The 20,470-nt window shown below is 35.4% G+C and overlaps 1 protein-coding gene across 1 annotated transcript in view; it reads left to right on the plus strand.

The window, feature by feature from the left end:
* The window catches only part of LOC149797444 (alpha-1,3-mannosyl-glycoprotein 4-beta-N-acetylglucosaminyltransferase B-like), a 77,676-nt gene that overhangs the window by 39,176 nt on the left and 18,030 nt on the right, over nucleotides 1–20,470 (plus strand). The window contains exons 6-11 of the mRNA XM_089962256.1: nucleotides 1,414–1,463; nucleotides 4,802–4,915; nucleotides 8,846–8,921; nucleotides 10,956–11,070; nucleotides 18,973–19,103; nucleotides 19,710–19,817. Of these exons, the coding sequence (XP_089818382.1) occupies nucleotides 1,414–1,463; nucleotides 4,802–4,915; nucleotides 8,846–8,921; nucleotides 10,956–11,070; nucleotides 18,973–19,103; nucleotides 19,710–19,817 (594 nt within the window). The remainder of the gene's footprint in view (nucleotides 1–1,413; nucleotides 1,464–4,801; nucleotides 4,916–8,845; nucleotides 8,922–10,955; nucleotides 11,071–18,972; nucleotides 19,104–19,709; nucleotides 19,818–20,470) is intronic.

Below are 20,470 nucleotides of genomic sequence, written 5' to 3' on the forward strand. Positions count from 1 at the left end.
GTGACTGTCAACCCTGATATCATTACAGCATGATGCCTCCAAGTTGAAAACCATTTAGTTTAACATTATCACAATGTAATGCAATGTTGATAGAATAGTTGGTCTTAAGCATTGTTGCATCTGAGTGCAGTGTTGTTAAATGAGAGTTGGTCTTATGGTAAGCATAGTTATAATTCACTGCATTTAAAAAAATGAGAGTTGGTATTAAACATTATTACACTGTACTGCAGTGTTGTTAAATGAGACTTGGTATTAAGCATTATTACAAATGTACTGTAGTATTGCTGAATGAGAGTTGGTATTAAGCATTATTACAATGTATTATAGTGTTGTTAAATGTGAGTTGGTATTAAGCATTATTACAATGTACTGCAGTGTTGTTAAATAAGAGTTGGTATTAAGCATTATTACATTGCAATGCAGTGTTGTTAAATGTGAGTTGGTATTAAGCATTATTACAACTTTACTGCAGTATTGTTAAATGAGAGTTGGTATTAAGCATTATTACAAATGTATTGTAGTGTTGTTAAATGAGAATTGGTATTAAGTGTTATTACAGTGTCCTGCTGTATTGCCAAATGAGAGTTGGTATTAAGCATTATTACAATATAGTATAGTGTTGTTAAATGTGAGTTGGTATTAAGCATTATTACAATATACTGCAGTGTTGTTAAATGAGAGTTGGTATTAAGCATTATTACAGTGTACTGCAGTATTGCTAAATGAGAGTAGGTATTAAGCATTATTACAAATGTACTGCAGAGTTGTTACATGAAAGTTGGTATTAAGCATTATTACAAATGTACTGCAGGGTTGTTAAATGAGAGTTGGTATTAAACATTATTACAAATGTACTGCAGGGTTATTAAATGAGAGTTGGTATTAAGCATTATTACGAATGTACTGCAGTATTGCTAAATGAGAGTTGGTATTAAGCATTATTACAACTTTACTGCAGTATTGTTAAATGAGAGTTGGTATTAAGCATTATTACAAATGTATTGTAGTGTTGTTAAATGAGAATTGGTATTAAGTGTTATTACAATGTAATGCTGTATTGCCAAATGAGAGTTGGTATTAAGCATTATTACAAAATAGTATAGTGTTGTTAAATGTGAGTTGGTATTAAGCATTATTACAAATGTACTGCAGTATTGTTAAATGAGAGTTGGTATTAAGCATTATTACAAATGTACTGCAGTATTGTTAAATAAAATTTATAGATTTAATTACTTTAACTATTACCCACTCAAAAAAGAAGAGCACTGCAGACTGTTTTGGGACTCTTGTTTTCCTGTATATCTTTTAGGTTCAAGTTTTTTTAATTTTAATATTTAGTTGACGTAGTATCAGTTGAGAAAAGGCATGTACATTACTAATATGTGTTGTAACTTTGTATGCATATAATTTCAGCCATGGGACAAGAAATACATACAGGAAGTAGGTGATACTATTCAGTCACAGTAAGTATTGATTTAAATTCGGATGATTTTGTTGTTAAATATAACTTAATACGATATAACCATTTAATCATAAACTATGGTGGATCTGGTATTTAACAAGAATGTTCAGTCTGTATTTCTGTATCACACACCCAAGTTGGAACCATTTTGGTGTTTTTACTGATGTACAAGCATCTATATACTTGGTTGCACAGAATGAAAATTGTATAAAATCCTTTGAATTTTATTCACACCATGAAGCTAAAATTATTTAGGAAAGAGGGGTATGTAATCATTAATAGAAAATGACATAGATTTTTTATTTTGTGTTTTTTTTTTCTGAGTCTGGTGAAAGAACTCATTTGATATGGGTTATATCTTGGTCTGATGGTTTTGACATATCTTTACACAATATTAAAATTGTTCTTTTCACCAACATGGAATGAACTATGTAAAACATAATTTTTTGTATTTAGCATATAAGCACAAAGGATATGTGTGTGTGTGTGATTTGGATTTTTAACATAGCTTTAACAATTTTTCAGTCATATTGCTATGATGTCTGCAGTGTGACAGTTTATAGTGATGTCTAGCACTGGAGCATCATGCCACAGACATGTGGCATGATGTCCCACTTAGTCACATTATCCTGACACCAGGCCAACCAGTCCTAACACTAACCTCTTAATGCTGAGCGCCATTTTTTAAATGTCTTTGGTATGACTTGGCCGGGATCGAACCCACCACCTCCTGCATCCGAGGCAGACGCTCTAACCACTAGACCACCGGAGCAGTCACAAAAGATAATTGGACTGTTTATGTAAGAATATGACTATACTTAATTATAAGAATTAAGCCAAAGGAAAAAATATTGATGTCCATTTTAGAGCTCAATCCACTAATTCATTTTCAGTCGATATCGATATTAAAATCTGAGAACATAAAACTATTTTGTGTGGCACTATAAACAATACCTTTTCTTCTTGACTGAAGTGTGTGCAAACTTGCTGAACAATCAGAATGGAGTGCATCGTGTCATTTTTTTCAGGATAAATTTCCTTAAAGTATCGTACCAGTAAAATGTACGTTAATCTACAGTACTTAATGTCTCAAAAGCAATGTACTGGTAGAAAGTACTGTAATAAATGGTTTTTAATGTCCCTAATGCAGTGTACCAGTAGAAGGTACCTTAATTGTATTTAATGTCACTAAAGCAGTGTACCAGTAGAAGGTACCTTAATCAATGATATTACATGTCCCTAAAGCAGTGTACCAGTAGAAATTACTTTTACAACAGTGTTAAATGTTCTTAAAGCAGTGCACCAGTAGACATTACCTTTCCAACAGTATTAAATGTCCCTAAAACGGTGTACCAGTAGAAATTACCTTAGTCAACAGTATTAAATGTCCCTAAAGCAGTGTACCAGTAGAAGGTACCTTAATCAACGATAAAGCACTAGTATGCACATGATAAATTTGGCTTGCCAAATAAAAATAAAAATCATGTAAGTGCATAGACATAATCCATACAGAAATTTATATAACTAATAAAAGGTTTGAGAAATGTTTTTAATAAATGCCGATATTAGAACTGACATTTTGATCTTTAAGTATTAAGTACGGTATCTGATTCCTTTTTTTGACACTGGTATTCTGCTCAGTTAAAAAATAGTCATCTGACAAAAATATAAACTCCACGATCATTGCTGAATGAACCTAAAGTTATTAATTGTATTAAATATTTTTAGTTTTTAGTTCTTACTTATTATTATTACTTTCTGAGCCTTCAAGAATTATGTACCTCTTGTTGGGAAAGGTTTTGGTGAAATTGTAACAGGTAAATGTACTTTCTGATGGCCTTTGTTGAGCCCCCATTCAGAGCCTCCCTTGAAAATATTTTTTCTTTGTGCCATGAAATTCGCCAAAATTAAAAAATTTGGAGCCACTGTTCAGCAAAAGGAGCCATTTTTTGCCATGATGCATGGACTTAAAGATATGCATAATATTATATTGGCCCTATTTTTAATCCATATGAACATGACAATAAAACAGTTTTGACTTGTTTTTATTACATTTCAAAGCACAAGAATAATTATTAATAAATGTAACAAAACCATTATTTACATGTGAAGTTCAACATTTAACATATGAAAAGCAAGAATGAATAAGAATGTTTTTTTTATAACTGATAATACAAAATACTGCTTAGACTTTATAAACAATGTCACTGACACTTCATCAATATCTGCCTCATTTTTTTTCCCAAGACCATTTCTTAAATGCCTTTCTGAAATCAAAATTCTTAACACTTGGCACATCAATTGAAATTCTCATAAAAAATTCCAGAGTGGATATACCCATAGAATTTTTAAGTTTGTTTTGATAGATTGTGGTGACTGAACACCCTCTCACAGTCTGCAGTCGAAATAGGGGCAACAAGTAACCTGGTAGCTGCATCAGATGCAGCTGGATATAAATCTTTGTATTTCATAGCCAGATTAGCCACAATCTTTGTGCTCGATAAAGACTTGTTTTATCAAGTTAATTTATAATTTTTCATTGATATAAGTGACTGTGGCCCATTACAGTCGACAGCTGGTATCCTTGTAGCAGAATCCTGTGTTACTCAGTTAAGTTCAGACCACAAAAACTTGTTGTCTAAGTAAATAATCCCTAAAACACTAAGAAGTCCCAAGTGCATTTCACACTCACAGTTTGCAACAAACATAAATTAATAACACGTACAAATGACACAGAATCCTTTTTCCTACCTGTTCAGCAATGGAGTATATCCACACGCCATTCATTATTTCCTACTAATCACATTTAATTGCTTCTCAGAATCAACTGACAGCTTGCAGTTATCTGCAATCTTGTTTGATTAACGTCTTATTCATCATTTACTGACATGATCCACTGACTTCTGCAGATAGTGAAAACAGGTATTAAGTGGCCTGAGTCACTTTTATCAACGAAAAATTAAAAATTTACTTTATAAAATTTTTGTTGCCACCAACTTTCGCCAGTCAGTAAAAAATAGCGCCACTTTCAAAATTCTTTAACATTTGGTGACAAATGTGAAGCCTAGTGAAGGGCCTGCCATCAGTGGAAAGCAAGTCATTGCAGTTACTTTTTCTGCCAGTCTGTTTCAGCAATTGATGTTAATGGTTTTGTAGCAATGCTTTGATTGGGGTTGACATGTAGGCCCTGACTTTCTTATTTTATTAATTTAAAATTATATTTGCTTCATAAAAATTATATAATATCCTGTTAACATTCTTGGAGATCTGGTTATATCGTTACACTATTTCTGTGGTATAACCTGTCTTTAAGTTAATTCATTTGTTTTCATGTTAAAGGTTTCCTGACAGTGTCAACAAGGGCCTAGTTGAAGTAGTGGGACCACCTGCGGAGTTTTATCCCGATATGAATAACCTGAAGATTACATTTGGAGACACACGAGAGAGAGTAAAGTAATGGCTTTTTCAGAGAATTTTCGCACTCACATTGCCTGCCAGTTTACTTAAATTATTAGTGCTGGAGGAAACTTTTAGTGTTGTGGTTGTAAATCATTCAACAAAGTAGGGGTAAACGTTGCAACTTATGAAAGTTTGACCCACAGTATTAACATTGCAAGTGCATTTGTATTAAGGGTGTGTTTTGGAATGAAGTTAAATGATCCTGTAATGCAGCTGTCAAAACCCATCAAATCATGCTGTTTCAAGACTTATTGCAGTCCAGAGCCCCGAGTGGCTGAGCGGTCTAAAGTGCTCTCCGTTACGGATCACTGCGTGGGTTCGAGTCTAGGAATCGGCCAATGTGGGTATGTGAGAAAGCCTGCCAGTAGCTTCTCATGGGTCAGTGGTTCTTTCTGGGGTTTTCCCGGGTTCTTCTTCCACCATTAATACTGGCAGCCATATATAGCTATCATGTGCTGAAAAATGGCGTTAAACCCTACAACAACAGCAGCTTATTGCAGTCCAGGTTAATACATTAATGGATTTGATTATTTTGGATTCATATTAGTGTCACTCATACTGTAAAGTCATCATATTCTAACCATTGTGATATGTTGTATGTCAAAGGTTTTGCAGCATGTTTATCAAATTAGTATCACTTATATATAGAGTCATCATAATCTATTTCTGTGTGTTGTATGTCAAAGGTTTTACGGCGTGTTTATCAAATTAGTATCACTCATACAGTGAAGTCATCACATTCTATTTCTATGTGTTGTATGTCAGGTTTTACAGCATGTTTATCAAATTAGTATCACTCATACAGTGAAGTCATCACATTCTATTTCTGTGTGTTGTATGTCAGGTTTTACAGCGTGTTTATCTAATTAGGATCACTCATACAGTGAAGTCATCATATTCTAACTATTTCTATGTGTTGTATGTCAAAGGTTTTACGGCGTGTTTATCTGATTAGTATCACTCATACAGTAAAGTCATCACATTCTAACTATTTCTATGTGTTGTGTTTCAAAGGTTCTATGGCGTGTTTATCAGATAATTTGACTTATACTGTAAAGTCATATTGTACTTCTTGCATGTCCAAGGTTAACTGATTAGTATCACAAATACTGTAAAGTCATCATATTCTACTTGTATGTGTTGTATGTCAAAGGTTTTACAGTGTATTTATCCAGTTAGTATTTTAGTTATTAAACTTTTTGACAAAGATTTTTGTTTTGATACGAAGAAGATGCAATATATTTGTGAACAATTTTTGAAAATTTAGACTGTTTTGAGATGCTTTGAGAAGCAATTGGTGCATATGATTTTTACTTTTATCATTTAGCCAGTCTGTCATCATTCTGTATGGACTTAATTCTGTTGTAACAAAACTTGTTGTGTGGATTTGTCCTCAGTTGAAATGTATCACACATATAGGGCAAGTTGATGTGACCTAATTTTCATGTTTTTTTTTTGACACTGCTAAAAAATCTTGTCCAAGACCTGAATTCCAGTTCTTTTTTGCCTATTGTTACCAAGTTACAAAGTGTGTGCATTTTGGGATAAACTTATGTCCTGCACAAAAGTGGAATATTATGATGAACTTTTCAGGGTTTATTCCAGTAGTGCTAAAATATATAATTATGCCATAGAGCCAGGAGTGTTTTATGTTTTTTGACTCACTTACAAATCTAATTTGAGTTTTTATTATGTCTGCCATAAGGCAGAAAATATTATATGATGATGTCAGTCTTTTACCAGTTTTGTTTCAGCACAGTTACTTGAGTTGTCCATCATTTACAGTTATCAGACTTTGTAGATATCTTGCACTTGAGATAAAGAACAAACCTATTGATTTCATTTCCTAAAAGGTCAAAAGTAACGGTCATCTGTGGCTGAAAAAATAATGAGTTCAGTATTATGTTGTTGTTGTTGTTGTGGGGTTAAATGCCATTTTTCAGCACACGATAGTCTATACATGGCGGCCAGTATTAATGGTGGAGGAAGAACCCAGGAAAACCCTGGAAAGAACCACCGACCCACGAGAAGCTACTGGCAAGCTTTCTCACATAACCACATTGGCTGTATCTTGGACTCGAACCGCCGCAGACAGAGGTGAGATGGCAGTGATCTGTAACGAAAAGCGCTTTAGACCATTCGGCCACTAGGGGCCCCCAGTTCAGTATTAAACTTTGTGGGTGGCTTGTGTGTGTTAAGAAGGAACCTTATTGATTTGGAGTTGAAAGATCAAAGGTCATTGTCTCTCTGATAAAAGAATAAAAGTGATTGCATAATAGCATTAGTTTTACAGTTTTATATCAGTTACCTCAGTCAAACTTGGGGTAAGTAAGAACTTTATTGATTTGGAGGTCAAAAGGTGAAAGGTCAGATTCACAATGGTTGAAAAAAGAATAATGGTTCTGCACAATAAAAATAGTTCTGTGTAACAGACTCAGACAGAACTTTATTCAAGGTTTCCACTTAGGAAATACGAAACCTATTCATTTTGATGCTGAAAGGTGGAAGGTCAGGGCAACTGCCACTGAAAATAAGAAAAATTGTTTCTGCATAATAACATGAGTTCTTTGTCAGAGACCAAGATCTGAATTTTGTATATGACTTGTATTTAGGGTAAGGAAGAGCAGTTTTGGGGTCAAAATGTTAGAGGTCATGGCCACTGTGACTAAAAGAACAAAAAATGGTTTTAGCATAGAAATTTAATTTATCTACATGGAAGAATATTGGATACGGGCAGGTATAAAATGTGCTGTTCATAGTACGCTTGTTGAATCCTATGAATCCTATCTGAGATTTTTATCCCATTGACCATCAGTCCATCCCCCCCCCCCATTGGCAGTGTGGTTTCCCCAACATAATTTAATTTGCTTTAGTCTTCTAACTGAAACCTTATATGTTCCTTACCCATGGTTAGAGACAGAAGCCTATTGATTTTGGCTTCTAGGACCAAATTCATGGTCACTAGAGATGAAAATGTGTTTTTTTTGGTATGATAAGAAGAGTTTCCATGGTCTGAATTTTCATCAGACTTCATACATAGGCAACACATGAGCAACTCCCAGTTGATTATGAGGCTGAGAGGTAAAAGATCAAGGTCACTGATGCTGAAATTGCAGTTTTTTATTTCTGCTTGATAAGTCCAGTTTCCTGGATTCAATTTTCATTAAACTTCATTGGTAATCAACACTTGGATATGGGCACTCCAGATTGATTCTAAGGCCCGTTGATTAAAGGTATAGGCCATTGAAACTAAAGTTGTCATTGTGGGTTCTACATGATAAGTGGAGTACAAATTTTTATGGATTTCATGGTTAGTACAAACCACATATTTAGATACACAACAAAATTATCTTCGAAAACAGTAGGACTCCTTTCTAAATGCAGGCATTCAGGTATCAACAATACTGTAATTTTTCTCAAAACCACAAAGACCATGTGGTCTAAAGCACTCATCTTTACTAATCACTGCCTGTGTCTGTGTGGGTTATGGTCTGGTGCTCTGTCAGTATGGGTATGTGAGAAAGCATGCCCATAGCATCCCCTGGGTTGGTGATTCTTACCAGGGATTTCCTGTGTTCCTCCTCCACTATGCACTGCCTATCATGTGCTGAAAATTGGCGCAAAAACATCAATGGCAACAAAACCACAAAAATAAAATGAATTCAGAATATCTACAAGCATTTGAAAATACACTAGACTTGATGTATTGCAGGTGTCAATTTCTTTGAAACATGAAATTGTTGTTTTATTTGGCAGGCCCAGTTTTGATTGTCTAGCCATTGTGACATTCTGTAAATATTCTCAGAGTTTATAATTGTTGGATTTAATGTAACAGAATATACAGGGTTGTTATGGACACTTTCTAATCCTGTTTAAGATTCTCTACTAGTAATTTATCTTTAGATTTAAAACTTTCTTTTACAGATGGAGAACCAAACAGAATCTAGACTTTTGCTTTCTCATGCTTTATGCCAGAACTAGGGGTATTTATTATGTGCAAGTAAGTAGATACATTTGCCATATTCATTGAGCCATAATAAGTACACATCCTGCTTTTAGGTTGATACTTGTATTCAAATGTTGATTACCATAAGCACATCCTGTAGTCCCAGCACATCCTGCAGTCCCAGCACATACAGTTGTCTCAGCACATGCTGTAGTCCCAGCACATCCTGCAGTCCCAGCACAACTGTAGTCCCAGCACATACAGTTGTCTCATCACATGCTGAACATTTGTCTTGAGCATCATGTATCCTGGTAACTTATATCCATGCATACATGATGTAAATGCATCATAATGCTATACTGCTCTTAGTGGGTTACCTCCCTTTGGAAGTATAATGCTGCTGCCACAGTACTACAGATTTGGTGGTTAAATGCCACCTGGATATTGTGGGAGGTATATTCAGTTACACATGAAGGGAACCATGTTTATGACATCAATAGTGTATGCTTATTGTGATGAACTTTATATCTGGAAATCTACCCATTTATTTTTAAGTATGTAGTCACATGTATGAAGTCAATTATTACAGTAATATTAGTCAGTACTGTAAAGATGAATAATAAAGTTAGAAGTGGAGCATTGAAAGGGAAGGCAAATGGTTGTAGCAAGACAAGACACTGTTGTCCTATTGAAAGGGAAGAGAAATGGTTGTAGCAAGACAAGACACTGTTGTCCAATTGAAAGGGAAGACAGATGTTTGTAACAAGACAAGACAAGTTTGTCCTATTGAAAGGGAAGACAGATGGTTGTAGCAAGACAAGACACTGTTGTCCAACTGAAAGGGAAGACAGATGTTTGTAACAAGACAAGACAAGTTTGTCCTATTGAAGGGAAAGACAGATGGTTGTAGCAAGACAAGACAATGTTGTCCAATTGAAAGGGAAGACAGGTGGTTGTAGCAAGACAAGACAATGTTGTCCTATTGAAAGGGAAGGCAAATAGTTTTAGCAAAGTCAACACAGAATGTCATCCTTGTTCAAGCATTATTCAATCTGGCAAATTTATCCAAGTGTTCACTGGTTACAAAAATTATAGACAAACAGTCACATTTTTCTATTTACTAGATGTATACAGTGCTGTGTGACATAGATAATATTTAACTGGGACCTGATTGTGTTGATTGAAGTGATCTGGAGATTTTATAAATATACAAGAAAGACATCATCATATTGATATCTGTCCATTTGTCTATTCATCTATCTGTCTGTGAAGGCATCACATGATATTTTGTATATCATATAAAACCTCACACAAAATTTTAAGATTGATTTGCATTTAAGAACTGTATATTATTGTGTTTAAGTCTAGTCATATATAAGCCAACCCCCTCAATCTGAATAGGTAAAACTTTAAAAACTACATGACCCATGCATAAGCTGTAACATATGTCCAGTCATATTGAAAAATCTAGTTATTAATTGCAACCATTTTAGTTCAAGTCCATTAACGTGATTCTTCTTTTGCATTTGGGAGAAATTTTAGTTTACAGATTCCAGCCTCTTTGGGAGTTATTGTTAGGTCTGGAAATTTTTATAATTTTTAGTCTGGAAAGGTCAGGAGTCTTTAAATTTGTGGTAGCAACCCTGATTACAGGAGGTCCTGGGGGTTCAGGTTAAGTACCTGACCTGTAGTCTGAAAGAAAACCTAAACATTTTCAAGTTTAGACTTGTCCCATGGATAAGCTAACCTTATTTCTTCGAGGCTTTTATTTTGTCCTAAATTATTCGGCTTATAGACAGGTATATATGGTTATAGAAAACATTTACTGCTTTGGATTAAAAGTCAGAAGCGTAGATGACAATGACCTTAAGGTGCATGAGGTGGTTCATGTTTTTTTAAAAGTTTTGTTGACTTACTGCTTTTTTCACATGTTTATAAGTTAAATGATAATTTGTTTTCAAGTAGAATTGCAATAGACATAGTCATTATCATTCATAAAATATGCATCTTACTGTTTGCTGAACTTGAATGCACCAGAGTGCTCATTTGCTCATGTATGTGTTTCATTTTTCTTCACTTGCTCACCAGTTAGAAGATGATATAGTAGCCAAGCCAGGCTATTTTTCGATAATGAAGACCTATGCAGACCAGCAGCGGGTTTATGAGTGGATTCTATTAGAATTTTCAACCCTAGGATTCATAGGTGAGAACCTTGTTTAGGTTGAAGTGTAATTCACATCATTAGCAGTTGTGATGCCATTTCTTCTTCAAATACTTCACTCAATTATTATAAATAAAAGTATGAAAAGTTGCCTGAAAAGTGAAAGCTGGACACGAATGATCTGCCTTGGATAGAGGGATTGACACCAAATCCTAGTCATACTTTGGTTATTACTTCACTTGTGATAAACAGCATGTTATTTGGATTCTGCTCTACAATTGTTATTTGGATTCTGTTCTACAATTGTTATTTACTAAAGAAAGAAGGACCAGTATAATCTAAGGTTGTTTACATTCACCACATGCATCTTGGAGAGAATGTTGGCATACCTCATTGGTGCTTTCCTCCTCTGATACTGAGACAGAATTATAGGTGGTAATTATGGAAACTATGCACTGTCTAAAACAGACATCAAATACAAATGGAAGCTACCATATGCTTGAAAAAAGAGCCTGAATTAGACCAAAGTACACTAACTTTAGCAGTTATTAAATTAAGGAAGCTTAATTTTTTCAATTAGACAATACCAGTTTTGGAAATTGCAACGAATCATTTATAAAATATATAACAAGTAAATAAAAATTTATCTTTTATTTTCTTTTCCAATTTATCTTTGAAGTTTAAAAGTGAAAAATGGAGCTAGTATTTTGTGAGGTGCACATCTGAATTAAGGCCAAGCTGTTGTCTTCAACCCACATTAAACCCATCAATCAAACACCAGAATAAATGCAATTGAAAGTGATTTTAACAATATGAAATACATATAAGGTCTTTTTTTATGACCAGGATAACCAGTGAGGAAATCCTTGGAAATTCTTTTCATTAAACCAAACCCTATGCAAAGTAGAAAACTGTAGAGCAGAATATTTGAGACCTCCCAAAAATCCTGTCTTAATTGATATTTTCCACACTGTTGAGCAAGTTGGACCAGTTTATTCTTAGATATGTTACTCAATCGTAATACCTTAGTTGTTCATGCACTGCTTTGCAAATCCAGTGCTACCAGATAAACTGTTTAACTGCAGGAGCTAAATGATGACTCATCACATGTGGCAGTCAGAGTGATCTCCCATTGAGATAAAGATTGGTGCCAATTTCCTTGAGTACCTCAGTCACTATATCTGCTCATGCAGAGTAGTATATTCTCCATATTGAGGGACCTCACAAACTGTATTCAACAATTTTGGAAGATATTAGCATTAAAGAAAGTTAGACAAGTTTCTCTTTTCAAGGAAGTATACTCCATTTACAATTTTTTTGTGTATGTTGTAGAAGCACAACTGTATCATAAACATAGGTGCCCTTCTGTACTTATGGGCTGCTGGTGTGGCCTCTCAGTTTGGGGCATTCGTGTAATTAATAACTTTCTTGTGTTGTGCTGTGGCTGGCCACTTTGGGGAAAATATGTAATATATACATGGCTGGGCAGAAAGTCAGTGGGCCATTGTACTTGGAACATGGCAAAACAGAAAGAGAAAATGTAGAAGTGCACAGAAGGATGAGGATACATTAGTATTCATGCAGATGTCACCTTGATCAATGATTTTCTGTTGGATGAATGTCACAGTTCAGAGGACACACTGGCCAAGAACTGATCCAGGAAAACCCTTTGGGTGACAGAAATAACCCAATCTCCACCTTTGTCACCTCAACCCAACAAATTATTCTTGGCTGAACCTAAGAACTGTTATCACAGGAGCTTGATGGCTAGATAAACTCAGCTATATGTCACCATGCTTAGTGATCACCATGAAGTTACCATATCCCAATTGGGATGTTCTGCTAGCATGGTTAGCCACCACTTTAAACAGTCTTTACCAGTGCCATCTAAGACTGTCAGGTATCAGTGTTGTCACAATCTTCTAGAGACACTGGCCAGTGTCATAACAGCAGAGACAGACTTTCAGCTTACTGAAGAGATACAGTTCTCTCCACTTCCACCTTTTTAAAGGACCACCATAAAACCAAGCTAAGATCACAGCCATTCTCTTCTAACCACCTTTCCAATGGCCAGGTAGAGAAAATTTGTAAGCAAGCCACAAAGAAAACAGATCTCCCACAGACAGTCTCTGAAACCAAGGAGATATTTTGAAGAAAATAATAAAAAAGATAAAAATGATACCCCTAGGACTTAACAGGCAGGGAAGCAGTTACTGATCCTATACACGTGGAAGGTCACAGTTCTGAAGAACAAATAAGCAAGAAACAGAAGGGGATTATCCTTTTCCAAGTTTCTCTTCATAAGCCTACTTACAAGAGGAAATGACAACATTCTCAGCTGCCTTTGCCATATATCCCAGTGGGGGGGGATTCCTATTTTTTGTCATTGAATGGCACAGAATTTGCTTGGTCAATGAATAGATTTCGGCAACTGGTTTCAGTAGTGATCCATATCACATTCAGTGCCCCTCGTCATTTCTCCATGATCTCTTCAGCTACAGACATTCCCAAAGATCCATTTAATCTAGATGTACTGCAGCGAGAAATCAAGTGTCAAGAAAAGTGTGGTAGAGATCATTCCCAATAATAAATCACCAAATTTTTATTCAAGACTGTGCCTGGTCCCAAAAGCTAATGGCACTCTTCAACTGAAGCACTCTCAATTGTTTCATCCACGCACCATGGTTCAAATTGGAAACACCTAGTTGGGTTTTAAATGCCATTTCAGAGGGATACATTGCCTTTATTGTAGATCTACATAAAGCAGATCTGCTTGTCCCAATTTGCAAATATACAAAGAGTTCCTGTGGTTTACCTTCAGGTAGATACTTGACCAGTTCACACATGCACCTTTGGACTCGATATCAATCCATGTGTCTCCACATGTATTATTGACAGAGCAATGGGTCACTTTAGGTCAATCTCCATTTCTGTGACAGCTGGCAGGTCTTATTTTAAGACATGAAATCCCTTTTTACACCTTGTTTGCCCTGGATTCTCTGCCAACAAGGAGAAATCCAATATCATACTGTCATAGCATTTTACTCACTTGGGTATGGAGTCCAAAACACATCTCAACAGAGTATGTCTTCCACAGGAACATTAATTGAAATTCAGTACATTGGTAGCTCACTTCTGACAGAATTGTCTTTCAGCCAGAGAAATTCTTTGCCTACTGGGATTACTCAATGTAGCAGTAGACCGAATTTTCCTAGGTAACCTATTTATGATCACAAATTATACTGTTGTTTCAATGGAATCCTAAACTTGGCCATTTGGAACAAATGAGGTCCCTTCTCAGGAGTGGAATTACCACAGTTGGTTTACATTGAGTGTTCCCTTGCAGGTACAACCCCTGATGTTGCTAGTTTGTAAAGATATGAGCACAGTCTGCTGGGGTGCCATCATTTCAGAACACCAAGTGATAACTCATCCATGATCATCTAATCTGTTGCATATCAGTGTCTTAGAGATAAAAGCCATACTGAAAGCATTTCATTGGTGTCATGAGAAGGAAGGACATTCTCATCTTATCCAGCAACTCCATTGAAATCCCAAAGAAATGAAGATAGTTCCTCATCAGCTCAAGCAACTATGATAGCAGGCCCTTCACCCATATTCAGAGCTGTTGTTCCTGCACTTCTGGATCATATTGAACAAGCTTTCAGAAATGAACAGTTCTCACAACAAGTGGTGAAGCAAATCACTCAGACGAGAAGGCTCTCCTCTTTGAAAGCTATGATGGGAAGTAGAGAATTTTCTCACGATAGTGTGAGCATGAACACATTTTTTTGCTGAAGGCATTAATGTCTCAAATAGTTAACTACCTACTTTGGCTCTGTGAAGAAAAAGAGTTACCTTCAGTCATAAAAGAAGGTTACCATTCCACAATCTCTGACATGCTGCAACAAAATGGAAGAGAGTGTATAGAACAAAATAAGGACCTTTCCAATCTTCAAATTTTCTATGCCCAAAGGTGCTGCTGTGCCCAAAGAGGAATCTGTCATGGGTTTTAACTTGGCTGCATAATGCACTGTTGTAAGTGCACTTGAGAGCTTCACTGCTTCACTTGTATAAAACCAAATTCCTCAAATCAGCTATGGCTGCAGGATTCAGAAAAATACATGGTGTGTTGATTGACCCAACCTACTTACAGTTCTGATGAGATGGGTCAGTGTCACTCCTTTGTTGCTAAGAACAGGCTTCAGCTCATGGGCATTCAGTCGTTTTTCTTAGGTGAAAACCATTTTTTTATCCTGGACCCTTCAACTCAAGATCATCTACAGTACATGATTAGAGCTTTAAGATGTTACTTAAAATTTATGTAGCCAGTGCGACAAGGGAGATTCCATTTATTCTTACCTCTGAGAGGGAAAGAATCATATCTCAGTACAGCCTGTATCATCATGATCAAGCTGGGTTTTGCATTCTGCATTTGGAGAATTACTGTAACCAAAAATCATAAAGAATTTGTTATGCATTTCTGCTACTGAATTTAAGGCAATTGCAACAAGTGTTGCATTTGAGTGAAACAGTTCCTTAGATGACATTATGCAAGCCATGGAACCAAGGTCGGAGTAAACTTTCCATAGCTTTTTGCTTCATGAATCTTTTATCCCAGAAGACTCCATTAGACCTGGTTGGACCTATTGCCACAATGTAACAGGCTACGGTGCTGTGTCTCAGCAGGTGGAATCTCCACCACTTACCTTTCTTCCTAAGGTGTTATGATCAGGTAACGTATTTGAAGAAGAAACCAGTTGTTCTAACAAAATATGTTCCTTTGATAATTCTTACCAAATCATAATAAGGATATTCCTTCCCACACTCCCTGCAATTACATTCCACTAGGAGAGGGTTGTTGTTGTTGTAGGGGTTTAACGCCATTTTTCAGCACACGATAGGCTTTTATGGCGGCCAGTATTAATGGTGGAGGAAGAACCCAGGAAAACCCCGGAAAGAACCACCGACCCACGAGAAGCTACTGGCAAGCTTTCTCACATACCCACATTGGTTGAATCTGAGACTCGAACCCACGCAGACAGAGGTGAGATGGCCTAGGAGAGGGTGCATTCTGCTCCAGTAGTAACATGAATGCACACAGGATTTGGCATCAGTCCCTATATCAGGGCAGATAACTCTGACAGCTACATTTTGGTCCAAGAGCAATTAATTTAAAATGGGATTTGCTAGGTGTTATAATCAAGAAGACATCGTTAATTAAACTAATTTTCATTCTTTTCTGAGACAAAATTGCCTCACTTTATTAAAACAAAAATATTGTCATAAAATATAAAATAATGTTGTCATAAGATATACATGTCAGTTCCCTTTTGTTATACCTGTCATGGTTGCAAGTATGTTCGTTCAGTGTGTACTTGACCTAAATGGTGAACCAGGTGGCTGAGTGGTCAAACTTATTTGTACAGATCACTCACCTCTGTCCATGTGAGTTATAGTCTTGGTTTGAACAATGTGGATTGGTGAGAAAACATGCCAGTAGTTTTCTGAGGCTCAGGCGTTCTTCATATATGGCCATTCATATGCTATGTTAAAACCCCAAAATCACAATCAGTTGACCTATTATAGGTTTGCAGCCATTGACTGGATAATATAATCATAATTTCTGTAGACATTTTATTTCTTCATGAGCATCCACTTCTTTGCAAGTTTATGTGATGTATTTTGGTCATTGTATAATATTGCAGACCAGGAAGGTCGTATGGGTACTTTCTGATGGTATTTTTCTTGTTCATTACAGTTGCTTCACATTAAGTAGGACACCTGAATGACTTCACCTGCTCTGGCCACTAGTATGTTCATTCAGTAATGTGACCTATTTTTAACAGTGACTTAAATTGACAGTTTGGGCAGTAGACTTGGTTCAGTGGGTTTGTATGATTGGTGATTGAGCACGCATTAATTGTCTATTGTCATCTCGTAAATGAGTAGGTACATTAATTGATTTATATAAATTCAGGGTGAGAAAGTTTTTCTGATCTCTAGATTGTTTGGTGCATGGATGTGTACAGTATGTCAGATGACTGAGCAAACATCTGTTGGCATTTGTGTACCCTGGACTGAGCAACCATTGTACACTTGATGCATTGCTTTTAACCACAAAGCATTAATGTCTTTATTGCTAATGCTTGGATAATAATAAGATTAACAATTATCAGGTTTTTAATAAGTAGCTTGCATCATTCAAAAATAAACAAGAAGCAATGATTTTTTTTCTCTCTGAAATGTCCTGGTTTTTAAATCAAACTTTTTTTTTTATTTGGGTGGTAAAGCTTCATTAGATTGGTGAGATTATTGTAAAATGCCACGGCCATGCTGTGTCTGAATTGTTGTATTAACAAAGTGTAATAGGGTTTCACTGTACATGTGTAGACTTATGTTATCAAAGTATATTAGGGTTCACTGTAGATATATTGATTTATATCATTAGAGTGTGTTAGGTTTCACTGTTCACTTATATCATCAGTTGTTGTTAGGGTTTCACTGTACAGGTGTAGACTTGTATCATCAAAGTGTGTTAGCATTTCACTGTACATATATAGACATATCAAAGTCTATTAGGGTTTCACTGTACATATAGACTTGTATTATCAAAGTATATACAGGTTTCACTGTACATATATAGTGTTATAGCATCAGAGTGTGTTAGGGTTTCACTGTACATATATAGTATTATAGCATCAAAGTCTATTAGGGTTTCAGTGTACATATAGACTTGTATCATCAAAGTATATACAGGTTTCACTGTACATATATAGTATTATAGCATTAAAGCGTGTTAGGGTTTCACTGTACATATAGACATATCAAAATCTATTAAGGTTTCACTGTACATATATAGTATTATAGCATCAAAGTGTGTTAGGGTTTCACTGTAAATAAATAGTATTATAGCATCAAAGTGTGTTAGGGTTTCAGTGTAGATATATAGTATTATAGCATCAAAGTGTGTTAGGGTTTCAGTGTAGATATATAGTATTATAGCATCAAAGTGTGTTAGGGTTTCAGTGTAGATGTATGGTATTATAGCATCAAAGTGTGTTAGGGTTTCAGTGTAGATATATAGTAATATAGCATCAAAGTGTGTTAGGGTTTCAGTGTAGATATATAGTATTATAGCATCAAAGTGTGTTAGGGTTTCAGTGTAGATATATAGTATTATAGCATCAAAGTGTGTTAGGGTTTCAGTGTAGATGTATGGTATTATAGCATCAAAGTGTGTTAGGGTTTCAGTGTAGATGTATAAACTTGTATCATCAAGACATCCGATGTGTTTCATCATGACAAAGATGTTTTTGAAAGAGAATGTGAGAACTGTATTCAAGCCATTACTTCATTATTCCTCTCCAGTATTTCATTAATTTTACTGCATTTTCTAACTATGTTATTCATTATGCTTGACTTACAGTGTCATTGTATTTTATTTTTGATAGACTCTTGCAAGTTCTTTTCAAGTCATATTCTATCCTTTTGCCAACAATGTACACTTAAATTAGCAAAACTTGATTGATTTTGCTTTTATGTACACGCATGTGTGGGTGTATGCATATATGTGTATGTGTGCATAGATGCCTAACATTTCACAAATTATACATTCACTACATGTTTGCGGCATGATGCCCCTGTGCTAGACATCACTATAAACTGTCACACTGCGGACATCTTAGCGATATGACTAAAACATTGTTAAAAGCTATGTTAAAAATCCAAATCACAAACACACACACACTTGAAACATAAGACAGAGACTTCAAGCAACACAATATGATTGAAGGCAGTTTTGTAGATCTGCATAATGGTCTTAAAATTTGTATCAAACAGTACAGGTTAGCCATGCAAAAATGGTTTTATTAATTAACTCAAAAGAATACTTCATATTTGAGATTTTTATTGCGTTTTACATCTTAATGCATTTTATTTCAGGCAAGCTCTTCAAATCTTCAGATCTTCCTGTTGTTGTAGAATTTTTCCTCATGTTCTATAAAGATAAACCAATAGACTGGTTATTGGACCATCTACTGTGGGTCAAGGTGTGCAGTCCAGAAAAGGATGATGTGAGTATTATAAATTTTAATGTTTAACAGTGTATACATTATTAAAATTAATGATATTTGATAAACAAGTAGGACTTTGAAAACTCGAAGTGTGGTGACCTCAAATTATTATTGTTGAGCCTGCATTAGTGGAAGCAATGCTTAGCAATCACTTTTCTGGTTGTGGCATCATTGTCATCATCAGCTTTAAGGTTGTGGTTCAAGTACTTTAGTGATATCTTGATGTAGGCTGAACATGCAGGCTATAGCCATGTTGTTGAAGTGTTTGGGTTGTTTTGAGTTTCTATGGTAACAGATAAAAGATGACTTTTGTCTGGTACTTAAGGTTTATTTATTTGACTCTCATCCAAACAGAAATGGTGTTAAATTTTCATCAGTATTATAATGTTACACAACTCTGTTGTAAGTGAAATAGGCATATAATTATTACAAGAAAACTCTCACTACTGCCAAACATTTTATGAAAATTGTATGTGGTAACTTCGTTATAGAGATTAAATATATGATAATTTCAAGGGGTGAAAGACTAGGCTTGGCTTGGCTGATAATATAATCATTCATTTTGCCTTAAATACATTTGTGAAAGATATACATTTCTGACTACAGAAACACTGTGCCAGGATGAAAGCAGAAGCTAAGAAGAGATTTCGGCCATCTTTGTTCCAGCATGTAGGAATGCAGTCATCTCTGAAAGGAAAAATTCAGAAACTGAAGGTCAGTGCTTGCATTCAGTGAGAAAACACTGCCATACTGTTGCTGCCTGGACATGAGGGCAAGAAAAGTTTAAAATGAGATTGTGATTTGATACATCTCCTGCACATTTTATTTTCCTCCAGTGATGTATGACACTGACATTTTTCATCAGAACATCACTGGTATATTACATTCAAAGATTTTCTCACATGTTTTACATAATTGATTGCCTCCCCTTGCCATAATTCCCTGTGAGTTCATTCTATAGCTCTGCTGTATGTCTCATCTATCATCCTTCATATACGAATTTCTTGCATCTGTCAACAAACTGCTTTTTACCACTCTGGAGGTCATATCTCTGATCTCATTTTCATCAAACTTGTAACATGAACTTGAATGATCAAGATCATGGATAAGTTTGGTTATGAATGAGATCTTTTTATTTAAATTAAGTGATCTTGCATTTGATTGGCTGTGCATGTTACAACTGTGGAGTAATATTTCTGATCCAAATTTTTATAAGACTTGGAATATAATTATATTTTAATGATCTTGGATGAGCCTGATAATGAGAGAGACCACACATATTAATGAGGTGATCCTGCATTTGATTGACCTGTACATATTAATAAGGTGATTTTGCATCTGATTGGCTGAGTTTTTTTCACCTCTCT

This window comes from Sinohyriopsis cumingii, chromosome 6 (genome assembly GCF_028554795.1).
Source record: "Sinohyriopsis cumingii isolate HCF-2022 chromosome 6, ASM2855479v2, whole genome shotgun sequence".
Taxonomy (NCBI): Eukaryota; Metazoa; Mollusca; class Bivalvia; order Unionida; family Unionidae; genus Sinohyriopsis; species Sinohyriopsis cumingii.